Below are 14,433 nucleotides of genomic sequence, written 5' to 3' on the forward strand. Positions count from 1 at the left end.
CTCACTGGTAGCATAGGACCTGATCCCATAGTCAGCAGAGCTGAAAACAGGAGTGTTGACCTGTCCTTCAGGAGAGCAAGTAGCCCAGTCCACAGAGTCAGGTCCTTCTGGGCTGGCTCTCTACAACAGCTCTTGGGGTCTCATATTTCCCTCATCCCATCTACACCCAATGATCTGGGTAATGCCAGGGCTCCTGTAGCTGTGCCTCAAGCTCGGGACCCTCATGGAGAACCTGGTCCCAGGCCTCCCCAGACATCAGCTTAGAGCCCCCTGACCCACCCTCCTTTTCCAAGTTAGCCACTGTGAATTCTCAGCAGCTATCAGAATACTGTTTCCAGTGCCCTCTCTTCTTTAATCACATACTCTTGGGCCCCAAGCTGATGCCCAACATGGGCACAGTGGGTGCTCTCACTCACTCGCCATTGGCTTCCAGCTCGCAGATCTCGAAGTAGACCAGCAGGTCATACTTGCAATGGCAGGGCCCTGGGGAAGGCCGTGTCATCGTACTGAGCTTAGTGGCCGGCACTAGGAAGGAAAGAAAGTGACGCTGTAATGGGGTATCAGGGCGAGATCATTAAAGGCTGCGTGGGCAACAACTTTCTCAAAGGGGTGCCCACTGGCATACCCATGATCAGGTCACCCCTATCTCTAGGCAGTCAGGCCTAAGAAATCTGGCAGTGACCTCAGATGTGTGGCCACTTATGCTCCCTACATGCAAGTATGAGCGTGTGGCCTTACACACCTGGGTATGATGGTAGTGGCTTGACTAAACACCACTAAGTCAGCAGAGACACTTGTTCAGAGGCCCTATCATATGGATCTTTCTGCCTGGTCTGTTGCCTGTGCTACCCTTGACTACAGCAAAATGTATCAGTCCAAGTATGTTCCACCCACACTTTGCCTAGCATGTCCTAAACTCATCTCCGCTGGCCCTCCAATATGTCTACCTCCTGACAGTGTCTGCCTCCCAGTATTCCTGGGCCCAACCCTGTCTGTCCAGAGCCTCTGCTCTAAGCCTTTCCTCCACAAAGTCCCCGCTGAGTGCTCATCACGTGACCAGACATTGGCTCTAAATGTCTCCCTTGTGGATTGGGGAGACCAAAAAAGCACAAAGCTAAAAGCTATACCCTTCACAGACATAAACCTGCTATGACATCTGCAGCCTGGAAGACCATTACATTTATAGCAGGTTCAACCATAGTGTTCCCACTGGACTCAGGAAACCCTCACCTACCTGGCTTGGATAGCGGCATGACCCTGGGGAAGTGGCGACGTGAAGGCCTCAGGGGGCTGTGGAGGAAAGCCAGATTAAGCAGACCTGGGTTGGAGTATGTCTCCGCTAGGGTGGGCAGCCCAGGGCAGGGAAGGATGATAAGAAGCCATCCATGTATCCTCCATATTCTTTGTCTCCAATAGTCATGAATCCTCAATATCCACATGTCTCCCATGCCCACCTGTTCCCATATCCATGTATCCCTTATATTCATATATTCCAAATACTCATGTGTCCCTCACTCACATGTTCCACAGACCCAGGAAGAGCCCAGGTCTCTGCACATGCTCAGATGGGAGAAGAGAAATCCTTAGGGCCCCTGAAACATCCTAGAGGTTCTACAAGGGTCCAGGGACTCGGTGCCCCAAATAATCTCTGCTGCATCCCTGTTCTGTTCCCATATTTTGGGTATCCGTGAGCTGTGAGGTCTACTCAGCCAAGAGATAGAGGTGGAGAAGAGCAAAGCTTTGTCAACACATCTCCAGGCCTCGGGGTGACTACCTTTCCTGTCCCAACTTCTGAATCCAGTGAGATGGCTTACAGGTACCTGAACCTCATACCCCAAGATCTTGAGACTCCCCCATCCCACTTTTTCCTCTGAGTCTCCACCAATGGAGACTATAAAGTATGAGGGAGTCAGGTGATGTTCCCCTCCCAGAAATGGTCAGTAGGCAGCAAAACCTGGCTGTCCCCTGGATGTTTTCCGTGACTGGCTAATGGTCAAAGTTCTCTGTCAACATGGGCCTTAAAGAACTCAGTTCCAAAGGGGAGAGGCAGGCATGGGCCATGCTCTGACCATCTTGGTCAGCTAAGGAATCAGAGGCACTATTGCCTGGAGACAAGGACACTTGGGTAACCTAGGCAACTGACCTGAGAACATCCTTGCAAAGAGGTGGGAAGGGGTGCTGCTGGTAGTGCCCAAAGACCTCGAACACAATGGGCTGACTCTTGATGTATTCAATGAAAGACTTGGTCACCTCTACTGCAATCTAAACAGAAGGGGGGAGGGGAGTATGGGTCATATCTGTAAGTTCTCAGTGTCCATGAAAACTCCACACTCCAGGTCCAACCCTTAGCACAAATCCCAGCTACAACTTCCCTGGATATTCTGTCTTCATGTTTGCCCAAAGATCATTATAAGCAGCTTTCAAGACTCCAAGTTTAAACCCATTACTGATCTCCTGCTACCTAGCTGCAATATCGATAACTCAGCATGGCATCAAAGGTTCTACAACCTGATGCCAGATGGCCTCCAGGACAGTCCGTTCAGAGAAGAAAGAATGGATGAAAATGGAGAACCATGATTGGCCTTTGGGTTAGCCTTAGCATTTAGATCTTCGGGTATTGGGGGATAAGGGCCAGCACTTACATTTTGAACATGGTAGAAGCCAAGAGGGGGTCCCCTGCCAGTGTTCTTCAGGGGTTCAGTGGAGAAGGCCTCATCATGGCGGTGGATAAAGCTGAAGAGAAAGAAGAGGTTGGGGCAAGGACTTGCAGCAAGGACAATGGCCTCACTGGGCATTGCATGAGACTGAGTAGCCCCTAGCACAACTTATGTGGGTTGCATACCCCTCAGGAGAGTACCTACTTCCCAACAGCCCAGGGCACAGACAACAGGCTCACTTGAACTGGCAGAAGATGTCGGCATATTCAGCAGAGATACTGGATGCCTGCAGGACTGTCACTCGGAAGGTGAAGGTACTGCCTAGACGGAGGTGGTCCAGGGCTGTGTCCAGGGGCCCATCCAGGGCAGCCTTCTCTGGGCTATCTAGGAGGCCTTCAGGAGGCACAGCTGTTGGGAGCCCGAGCAAAGCAATTGGGGTCTCAAGATACTAAAGCTCTTCAAGCCCTGGTCCCACACATGCATGATCCACACAGTGGAGCTGCACCCACCTGAGCAGGTGTTGTTGTTAACTTCATCGGCTGAAGGCCCGGCATCAGCTCCCTGACCCTGGCCTTCTACAATGCGCAGCTCCTCCTGAGATGTCCCTGAGCGGGACATCCCCACCACAGGGCAGGACTCAGACTGGAACTGGGAAGACAGAGAAAGCTGGAGAGGTAGCTGCTAAGCTTAGGACACCCTGGCACAGGCTACCGGGATCTGTGCACTGGGGCCTAGGTCTCCAGCATCCTGATTCAGACTTGCACCTAGATAAAGCACCCACCTCTCCAAGCCTCCATCCTCATGGCCATGAGTGGCCCACTTTGACACTCTGGTTTAGGTGAGTTGAGATGTGAACTGTCTGAGGAGTCCTCCACCTGCCTCAATGCTAGAGACATAGTGAAGGTCACCAGGGAACCACTCCTGGCCTCAGTTCTGCCCTCGGGACACCAGAGCACTTTCTGGGGGAGGTCATAGACAGACTCTTGCACACTCTTAGACTGAGATCTTGAGCCAAAGAGCCAAGTAAGCACATCTGGGGAGGGGCACTGTATGGGCTCAACCTCTCTCCTGTCTCCTGAGATAGTTCTTTCTGTGAGGATCAGAGGTGGGTGGCTTCAATGAGGTCATCCCTGTTCCCATAGGTGTTGGGGAAGGCAGAAGTAAGGATGCTAAAAAATGTAGAATGTTGTGGGAACCCCGAGAACTTGAGAGAAGGGAAAATGGAGGTGCCTATTCTAAAAGCTGGATCTACTTACCAACTCTATGACTTGCTGTGTGAGACTCGGGAAGATGACTGGACCAATTGGGTCCTGACAAACTGGGGAAGTTACATTGTGTGTTTTGGACAGCAAGGGATGGGACAAACACTGCTCAGGGAGAGGGTAAAGGCCCATGGAACCCTGCTGAGGCTGGCCCTCAGAGTCTATGGATCAGTGAAAGGGGTTCCCCAGTATACAAGGCAAGCCTTCACGTACCTTCTCAAAATGCTGGTCATCGAAGGAGATTTTAGCAGTTCCTGACTGACGGACACCTGAGCCATAATCCGGAGCCTCTTCATCAGCTGCAAGAGAAACATACAGGTGGTTTAATCAACTTGTTTTCCATAGTGGACAGAGCCAGGTCAAGTGGCCCCAGGGCCTCGGAGAGGGTATAGCAATATGTGACCAGATTCTTCACTGGTTCAAGTAGCTACATAACTACCTGCAACTCAGTAGTCACCATACTGACCACTACCCTATGTTGCCTCAGGGTCCCAGAGGTATGTTCTTGCCAAGGACCACTCAATAAGAGCCACACACCCTACACAGTCTGATGCCAGCCTGCCTGATCTTGGTGCTCAGAAGAGAACAGAGGGTTCTTGATATACCTCTACCACCCTCTTCAGAGCCCATGGGCCCTACTATGCTACCTTCAGCATTACAGATATTTCTATTAGCAGTGTCTGATAGCCAGGCTCAGCCCCAATAGGGTTCAGTGGATGAGCTGACCCCAGTCCAGGGTCACAGGCCAGGGAGAACCGGCAAGGTTGTATGTTTCCCAAATTCCTTTCTTCCACTGCCAGGTTGGGAAATAGTAGTTGTAATCCCCAATACGGTAAAATATGGTGGTCTTCATAAAAGATTTGGGGACCAACACAGGTCAGATTTCATTGGAGCCCCTTCTTCTGAAAATATGACTTGCGGGGAAGGCAGAGCTATAGCTTACTAAAAGCCTGAGTTTTGAGCCTCATGCTCCTTCCCAATTATAAGACTTTATCTAATACGTGGGGGACCCACTTAGTCCCAATGAATTTAGAGTGGTGACCCTTGGAGATAAGGTCATTCATCAGCCCTCCTAAGGACCCCCTACAGGGTCCTTTTCATCAAAAACAGAAAGACAGTGACTGTGGACAAACCCCTTGGACTATGGAAACACATGGACAAAATGGAGACCTCTACTCAGTGTGGGTGCAAACTTCTAGGTCAGAGAAGAGGAAGGCCTGGCAGGAAAAGGGAGAAAGGCTCTCAGAAAGGAATTTGTTCTGGATGATCCTGTTTCCCTAAGTGTGGGTGTCTCAGTAACTTTCACTTTCCAGCAATGTGGCCAGGGTGGTACTGGAGTCTGGGTTTGCAACCCACCTGCCCCTCCCCTTGCTAGGTGGACCAGTGCCGGGGAAACAGAGGCAGAGTCCACTCATCTAAGCAATCATGAGCACATCATGACTGGTGACAGGTGGGAGCGAGGGTAGATGTGTGTGGGGAGACCTGTCAGAAATCACAGGCAGAGGAGCAGTACAGCCAATTATCAATTCAATTCATAGATCCAAAGTCACCTAATGTGGCCAAAATACTAGGAAAGTGATCAGACATTTTAGAGTAGAGGAGCAAGAGACATCTGAAGGTCAGAAGTATAAAAACTCAGGAGTGTGAGAACCTCAGGTATGAGAAACTGAAGTGTGATAACCTCAATGTGAGAACCCAGAGTGTGAGAACCCCAGGTATGAGAATCTGGGGGAAGGGAGTATGAAAACCTGTGGTGGGCTGGAGAGATGGCTCAGTGGTTAAGACCAATGACTGTCCTTCCAGAGGTTCTGAGTTCAATTCCCAGCAACCACATGGTGGCTCACAGCCATCTGTAATGGGGTCTGATGCCCTCTTCTGGTGTGTCCGAAGACAGAGAGTGTATTCAAATATATAAAAATCAATAAATCCTTGAAAACAAAAAAGAAAACCTATGGCACGTAAGAACCTGAGGGCACAGCCTATCAGTAGTATTTGGGGTATGAGAACTTGGGGTATGAGACCCTGAAGGCATGAGAGGCAGAGAAATAGTTAGGACGTGACAGCCTGACAGGAGGACTTGGGGAGTGTGACACTCGAATATATGAGAACCTGGCAACATATAACACACTGGGGTGTTGGCCTTCTCCAGACCCTTCAGGTACCACACTGAGCACCCCAGCCTAACCCATAGCACCCCACTCAGCCCCACTCTGTTCCTTTACCTCCCCCTCCCAGGGTGTCTGGGAAGCCAAGGACAGTGAGTATCCCAGGAAGGGAGACCACGGTCTACGGCAGAGAGCAGTGTCTTTGAGCTGCTGTTACAGCAGGTGCTACCACTGACTTGCAGATGTCGTTTGAGCCATGACCCTTGCACTGTTCTCCGTGGTTCTACAAACATTCTCACCGTGCAGGACGTACATTATAGGCCTATAGGTGAGCAAACTGAGACCTATGGGCCCCTGCAGCTGGCTGGTCCCGGTACCTCCTGGCCATGACGAAGGGGATAATGGGAAAAATGTCTGTCTTTTACAAGATCCTCTATCTTCAGACCCACAGACAAGGAAAGTCTTCAGCTTCCAGCCTTAGGCCTGTGCCAAAGAACAGGATCTCAGGGGTGGGGGGTGATAGAAGAGAAACTGAGGCAGCCGTGAGAGCCAGTCTGGCAGGGACTAGCAGTCTGCATCTCCCTTGGCTATGAAGAAAGTGGATAGTAGGTAGGCTGGCAGACAGTCCACACTGCTGGGAGGCACAAGGTAATCTCTGGGTCCACCTGAACTGTTTGATAAGTGGGGACTCGGACTCAAGCATCTTGGACTGAGTCTGCATGCCTGGGATATGCCTGTCTAATCCAAGACTCTAGGAAGCCAGAGCCAAGGGATCAACACAGGGAACTTTCCCTTCAAGCCCCACACGTCCACTTGCTTGGGAAGGTGGAAATAGTTTCATGATGACCACAGGGAGGCTGGAATTCCTAGGTAAGACCAGCTTCATATCAACTCCTGCATAACATTATTTCTCCCACCTTTGCCTGTAAAGGCAGATTTTCCCCAGCCCTGGGGGACTCGGGGCCACACACTACCCGATCCCACACACACCTGAAATGGCTTGCACCGCCACACGGAGGAAGCCTTTCACCTCTCCCTTTTCGCTGACGATGGCCACGCGGTGCACCAGGGGCACAGGGTACAGCAGGTTGCTCAGGTATACGAAGGCCCTGCAGGAGCAGAGCCATAGTCACAGGCGACCCTCAGTGTGTGCTCTCACGTCAGCGACACCAAGGCCAGCTCACACACAACACGAAGCTGCAAAGCGGAGCAAAGCGGCGGCGAGACAGCCAGGGCAAACCAGCGAGATGGGCTGGGAACAGGCAGGGGCGGGGGAGGGGCGAGGATTTTCAGTGCTCAGAGGAGACAGGAGGTGGAGACACAGAGAGGAGGGAAGGGCGTCAGTAAGTGGAGGGCACAGCCCAGCTCAGCCAGGACATGAATGGCTGAGAGGAGAACAGCTAAAGAGGGTTTCAGCCTGCTTCAAGGGCTGAGGACCTGGGCTGAACAAGGACATGCTAATAAACTTCAACCCTTGGAGCTCTCATGGCTGCTTCCCATGGGGCATCATGATACTTCTCAACCTTAGAGTTCCTTCTACAGTTCACCTGGAAGCCGGGCACAACCCAAGTGTCCCCCTTCTCAGGGGAGATGCAACTTGGAGCGTGTGCCCGTTGCTCGGATGCCTAGACACTGCCCTGCTCTTCCTTTCTAGTCAATGGCACCTGTTGCAAGAACCTTGCTGGAGCTCCCTGAGTTGGTCTCACCACCACCCTACCCTGCCTCTTAATGTCCCTAGAGGGTCTGTAGGGCACCTGTCACACAGAAGTCCCCCCATACCCTCGGTAATGTCCAAGCTGTTTATAGAATCAACCAAGCCCCAAGAGGTCCAGGCTGGCCAGCTCTAACCTTACTGCCCCAACTTCAGCCTCCATCTGGCCACTGGCTCCCTGGGGCATGTGCACTCTGATGCCAACAGCCCGTTTTCATTCTCTCGGCTCTGACTTCCAACTTTAAGAATCTACTGTAGGCTTTCTGGTTTCTGAGCTTCTTTGTCTAGGCGAGAGCCTCAGCAAATTGCTCTAGCAAAATCCTCTACAGCAGCCCTCAGATGCTGTGTGGCAGCTACCTCCAAGGGGCCCGCGGTGGTCTCCCTGGGATACCTCCATGGGACCCACTTACCCTAGCACAGTACTGTCTCAGAAAGTGCTGGCCCAAACCCTTTTGCTCCAGGTACCAATCAGGTAATTGCTGCAGAAAGGATGTAGAGAGCAAACTGAGGAATGTGTGGGAATATCCACATGGTGTCCAGATGAAGGCCCTGTGCTTGCCGTTCAGGATTCTTGAGCTAGGCTGAAACCTGCCTCTGCCATCTGGAGGCCCTGACAACCTAGGCTGCCTCACTAGAGGGCCCAGGAGGCAATGCCACTGAGGCAGCTTGTAGTCAACAGAGTACGGGTTCCAGGCTACCCAGATGGGTTCTACCAGAACTGCAGAGGTAACCCTAACTCCGTGAGCACCCACAGGGAAGCTCATAGGTCTCACACACTAACTGCTTATCCCTCCCTCACTGTCTAGAACTAGGTGGTTCTGGAGCAGTACCCAGGGAGGTAAAGAGGTAGGATTGCAGCAGGTGGCCATCCAGGCAAGCTCTATGTCCTAATAATGGTGCCTCTCAGTTTAGCTAGCTGTGTCCTCCTCTTTTACGGATGTATAGTCTATAGTCTATAGCATGGCCCATTAGAGCAGGTGGAATATGGCAGCAAGGGCTGACGACTGGATGGGACCCTTTAGGTCATTCTCAGCCCTGCAGATCAATGCTTGTCAGCACAGCTAACCACAGAATAAATCTTGCATTACATCTTTAAGAACTTCCTCCCATGGGAGGGTGTTATCTAGGATGCCATGGCCCACTGTAGGAAAGACATGGCCCACATCCAACCCACCCTAATAACTCACTGGAAGCTGGGGTTGTGTACTGAAGAAGTATCAGTTGTGGTCAAAGCCTCTGGATGCTCCCTGACCTCATGATCGTCAGACAGTTCAAATGGGAACTGTGGGTCTAGGTGCAGCTGCAGGGTCAGATGCTGGAGAAGGCAGTAACAATGCAATTCCCGCCCCCCATCTCTACATGACCAGCCCAGTCCACTTGGCACTGTGGTGAAGTCATTCAGCTAGATGAGACCTCCTGGGCCTGGACTCCCTCCCAGGGGGCAGCGCTGGCTTTGAAGGAGCCACAAACTGATTGTGGAAGATTTGTGTGCCCCACTCTGTGTAGGACTCAACTAAGCAGCACTCCTGAGAGGTGGAGGCACCCAGGCACACACTGCTCAGTGCGGGGCCAGTGCACTCCAGTCTTCATCTTACCTGTCCTCCAGGCACCAGAAACAACTAGAAGCTAGTGCCAGCCACTGCAGGGTCAGAAAAGAGCCCCTGACAATCTTGCTAGAGCAGTCACACACCCAGCTGCTCTTGAGGTTGGAAGAACCTTGCCATAGCCACACAGTGTGTCCACAGCCACACTGGCCATGGCAGGAAGAGGCCACAGTGGAGCTGAGAGACTCTATAGTCTCTAGCTAGGTCAACATTGACCTATCTGGTGCCCTATCTAGCTCCTCCCCAGACCCTTAACTCTTGTTACCCTCTCTGCAGTGCGCCCCCTGCCCCCATCTTCTGGAAGTTTGTTGATTAAGGAAGCCTCTGGGCTCACATAATCGGCTAACTCATCCACATCCCCAGGCCACCTGACCATCAGAGACCCTGGATGTGAGGAGGGGCCCTGGCTACGCCCACGAGAGGCCTGCCCAGGACCCAGAGCACCTTAAAGCAGGCTAAAAAGCCCCGAGAAGAAGAGGGCGGAACGGGCAGAGCGGCACGTGTGGCGAGAGGCAGGAGGGAGGAGGCAGCGCTAACCACAGATTGGTGAGGTGCAGAGGCACATGCTGGGACCCAGGGAAGCCTTTCCAGAGGGGACAAGAGTGGGCACCCCAATTTTGCTTAAGCTTTGGAGAGAGAGCCAGCAGCTACCAGAGGATTAAAGGAAAACCACTGTGGAGCCCTCCTCAGGGTTAGGCCTGCTTAGCTGCTGCGCAGAAAAGCCAATTCTTGCCAAACCAAAAGTTCAGGGTGTTGCCAAATGAAGCCTTGCACAGACCACCCTGTGATACAGGGGGCCAGGCCTCTCATGGATGACTTTTTGCTAGGTTTGGTCATTTTGTAAAATCTCAAATCCACAAGAGGGGAAACAACATTGGAAGGACCCAGCTCTTTTCATGAGACTGCAGAGACCAGACCCCACTTCTCGTGTCATTGCTCCGAGTCTCCTGACCCTTTGACTACCTGATACCCCGAACCACTCCCAGGGCCCAGCAGGCATGGGCGGTCTGGTACTCTAGCCCAAGGTTTGGTGAGAAAAGCCTGTCCAGAGCTGGCCTGTTGTCTGCAGCTTTTGCCCAGGCCCAGCAGGTTGGAAGTCTAGACCCAGGGTATCTTGGAAGAAGATGCTTCTCATTTGTCTGGCTGGCTAGTGATATGGGACCTGCTACCTTCTAAAAGGGGAAGGAGGTCCCAGGCCATCACCCCTGTTCAAAGAAGGAAGGGACTCCACAGAAAGCCTATAGTCTAGAAGGGACCATCCTCAGCCTTCAGCCTCCAATACCTCTGCTCCAAGATCAAGAGTTCTAAAACTCCCGTTGCCCTCGAAGCAATCTTAAACTCCAGGAGAAGATGCTACCAAAATGGTTCCTGTTCCAAGCAGGTGAACTACAAGCCCTAGCCTTTCTGAAGTCATTTGCTTTATGATGGAGCTAGACCTATATCCCTGTGGTTCACCTCCCCAACTCCAGCCTCTGTCACCTATGCCAGAAACCAAGTGGCCAAGGCTTCTCCCTAAAGGTTACGTGTCCACCTCACCATGCTAGCCCAGGAGGTCAGGGGCCTGGGGCTATTCTCATCAGCCGGGCAAGTAGAGGCCCTTACTTTCCTGCCCTGGGTGGGTCACAGCCCTGCAACTTCTCAGAACAGGGTAGCAGTGAGCACACAGTATACCTTCTCTTTGGACTACAGTGGGATGCTCAGAAGCCACCTCCGCTAAACAAAGCTGATTCCCAAGACAATGGTTTGGGACATCCTGCCTGAGGACCTCTTTTTTTTTCCCTCTCAAAATATTCCTTGAGCCCAGCACAAGGAGTCAATGGCACCAGTACCTGAGTCTTGGCCACTCCAGGAACTATCCCAGCCACCCGGGGTGGGCATTAGAAGTTCTTGGCTATAGTGTGTGTTCCTAGCCCTAGCCTCTTCTGCCACTGGAGCCGGACTCTTCCCTGATGAGCCAGAGCATTCATCTATATGTGCCCATCTCTCACCACAAAGACACAAGAGACAGCTTGACTTCCTCACCCCTCTTCAGAGGCTAGCCCTACCTGCCTGAGTGGCCCAGAGGGTCGGGTGTCTGCCCTGGTACCCACAGCAGTGCTCCTAAGCAAAAGAGCTGGTTCCTCCCCAGCATGCGTGCCTCAACCTCACCAACCTTCCTACTAAACTGAACAGGGGGGGCCGGTCGTAAAACGGGTCCTGGCCGTCGCACAGGGTGTGCTCCGGAAAGACGTCGTCCTCCAGGTCCTCCTCCTCCTCCTCCTCCTCCTCCTCCTCCCCCACGCTCTGCTCCTCGGCAGGCTCGGTGGTGTCGGAGTCGGGGCTTGAGAAGGTGGGGGAGGGGGTGAGAGCAGCCATGCGCTCGCTCATGCATGTGTTGAGAAGAGGGTAGCTGTTGCAGCCAGAGATGACTGAACTGAGGTTAGTGCGACAAGACAGAGAGAAGTTAACACCAGCTACTCCGGGGAGGGGGGGCAGGGTTTGGGAGGGACAAGGAGCACTTCTGTTTAAAACTAAAACACCAACCATCGAGAAACACTGCTTTAAAAGACAAGAAACATAAATGCACCCGGTCTGGGCTGGGAAGAGAAAACGAAACAAAATGCCCCAAACTAACGACAACAAGATCCATGGTCAGTAGAAGGTTCTGGAAAGCACTACCAATAGGTATGAGTGAGAACAAAGGTCCAGGATGGCCGAAGCCTAAACTCTTAAGAGGACCTCCTTGAACAACATGGGGTCAAAGGTTGGGCACAGACATCCGATTGGAAAACAAGGGAAGAGGTGCTAATCTCTAATCTTACCTCTGTGTTCCCACCCCCAAATAGAAGCCTGGGTGCTTGGGCAACCCACCTGTACACACACACACTCACACACTCACACACACAAGCATGTAGCATAGTAGGTATAGGCAGTACTAACAAGATGGCACCCTAGGTTCCTTTAAAAAGCTGGGCCTACAGGTATGTAAGGAGGGACGATTAAGGGAAAGTCAGGAGTGGAACTTGACTCCTTTCCTTCAGGCCAGGCAAGTTCAGGGTCTGGTCTCTGACCCCACTACCATCTTACTTTCTCTACAAGGAAAGGGAGGAGGTGCCCACCTGCCCACCAGCCGGAACCAGGGGAAGCGGTCATAGAAGGGGTCGCCGCCGGTCACTACGTTGTCACAGTCCTCGACGACGCTGGAGGGAACTTCTGCAGCCCTATCATACATTTCCCGCATCAGGTCCAGGCGTTGCCTGTTAGGGTTTCAAAGACCATGTATGCTCAGACCAATGTCCAGAAACAGCCTGGCACCCCATTCCTCATCCTAGGAAATCAGACTCCAGCATCCTGCCAGGGTTGCTGGCCCATAGTTCTGCCAGCTAGAAACCCCTCAGTGGTCTTCAGAATTCAGCATCCATAGGAAACTTACAAATGAGAAAAGGTTCACCACGAGTGCCTCCCAAACCCTCCCCCGTGACAGCAAAGTGAGCCAAGCACAGCAACATGACAGCAGAGAACCGACTGATTTGTGGTGCCTTTGGGCAGCTGAGGAGCTGACAGAGAAGCAACTCAGAAATAGGATTCGCACCACAGCCCCCAAAGCTCTTGTTGTGAGCTCAGGTGAGGCAGGAAGGGAATGGAGAAGACGCTACTTTTAAATTCTTTTCCCCCAGGTGGGTAAAATGTAGGAGAAAGAACATGAAGTTTTATACTCTAGGGGCCCCAGAGTTTGGCTTCTAAAGGGATAAACATCCACTACTGATGGTGGTATTTATTTATTTACCTAGCTTCCTGGGGGAAGAATGGAGAGCAGGTAGGCCCACACAGACGGAATGAGAGGGTATGCCTACCAATAAAGTTTCCCGCCCATATTTGCCATCCTCAGAAGGCCTGGCTGACGGAGAAGAGTCCTGTCTAGCTCAGTGGTTCTCAACCTTCCTAATGCTGTGACCCTTTAATACCCCATGTTGTGTTGACCCCTCAACCATAGAATTGTTTTCACTGCTACCTCATAACTGTCATTTTACTACCGTTATGAATTGCAGTGTAAATATTTGTGTTTTCTGATGACCTTAGGAGAAAAGGTCATTCTACCCCCAAAGGGGGTCAAGACCCACAGATTGAGAACCATCATTCTAGCTCATCCCTAGGGAGAGCCAAGAACTCATTAGTGAGCCTGCCTTCTACATACACACCAACAGACCCTCAGTCCACACCCACCTCTCCTCTTTCTAAGGTCTCACACACTTGACCAGTGCTCTCTCTGCCTTAAATCACCATGTGATTTAAGAGACTAGGAGGGCCCCATGTCCAAAGCTGGCCTCGTTCCAGGAAGCTGGTCCATAGAGACTGGCTGCTCCACGTTTTCCTCAGACATCCAAGTAATGTTCTGGTTTTCCCACTCCTGGCCTGCCCTGATGTCCAGTCATGGCCCTGTGGGCTGTGTGTGACCTATTCCCAGGGCTGTGAGTACATTCTACCTTTCTCATGCAGGTGTCTACATCATCACCCGGTCAACATTGTACATGAAGACCTGGCATGAGTTAGAGGAAGTATCCATGGAGCAGAAGTCTTCTTACAACGCACAAGCAGGGGAGAGTCGCACAGTGGTGGTACACACAGATGCTCTTCCACCTGTTCAGGTTCTCAGCCTTCCCAGAACTGAAATGACTTTCCTCGGGCATGCAGAGCCGTCTCTGAGGCCCTTGGCATAGACCTGGCTCGGGACACCGAGCCACCATCCAAGCCCCTCTGCTGCCTAACTGCTCCTTCAGTCCCAGAACAAAGCCAGGAGATCAGGAGACACAGTGGCATTGCTGTGAAGCCCCAGCCTGTTTCTCTCCCCAGAGCACAGTCCTGTCCACCATCCACCTCACTGTCCACCCTCTGCACCTGAGTTTCTCTAGTGTCCAGTAGTGGGTGGCCCCATTCTTCTGATCCTGGACCTCTACTGCCACAATGGTCCTGGGGAAGGGCCGCATCTCTCTGTCTTTGGCAGCTTCTGGGGGCAGTAGGTCCGGCGGCAGTGGGGAGTACAGGGTATCTGTGAGGAGGACGAACTGGAACTGGACCTGTCAGAGGCAGAAGATGACCATTCATCCACCCCGTGCT

The 14,433-nt window shown here is 52.2% G+C and overlaps 1 protein-coding gene across 1 annotated transcript in view; it reads right to left on the reverse strand.

Annotated features, from left to right (window-relative positions):
- KIF1A (kinesin family member 1A) overlaps window positions 1-14,433 on the reverse strand; it is a 79,723-nt gene that overhangs the window by 20,388 nt on the left and 44,902 nt on the right. Inside the window, exons 24-34 of the mRNA XM_080933478.1 lie at window positions 14,215-14,393; window positions 12,438-12,575; window positions 11,492-11,752; window positions 7,015-7,133; window positions 4,133-4,218; window positions 3,167-3,305; window positions 2,897-3,065; window positions 2,643-2,733; window positions 2,144-2,262; window positions 1,235-1,290; window positions 417-525 (exon numbers count right to left, since the gene is read on the reverse strand). Coding sequence (XP_080789604.1) covers window positions 417-525; window positions 1,235-1,290; window positions 2,144-2,262; window positions 2,643-2,733; window positions 2,897-3,065; window positions 3,167-3,305; window positions 4,133-4,218; window positions 7,015-7,133; window positions 11,492-11,752; window positions 12,438-12,575; window positions 14,215-14,393 — 1,466 coding nt within the window. The remainder of the gene's footprint in view (window positions 1-416; window positions 526-1,234; window positions 1,291-2,143; window positions 2,263-2,642; window positions 2,734-2,896; window positions 3,066-3,166; window positions 3,306-4,132; window positions 4,219-7,014; window positions 7,134-11,491; window positions 11,753-12,437; window positions 12,576-14,214; window positions 14,394-14,433) is intronic.

The sequence above is a fragment of the Micromys minutus genome (assembly GCF_963924665.1).
Source record: "Micromys minutus genome assembly, chromosome: 19".
Classification (NCBI taxonomy): Eukaryota; Metazoa; Chordata; class Mammalia; order Rodentia; family Muridae; genus Micromys; species Micromys minutus.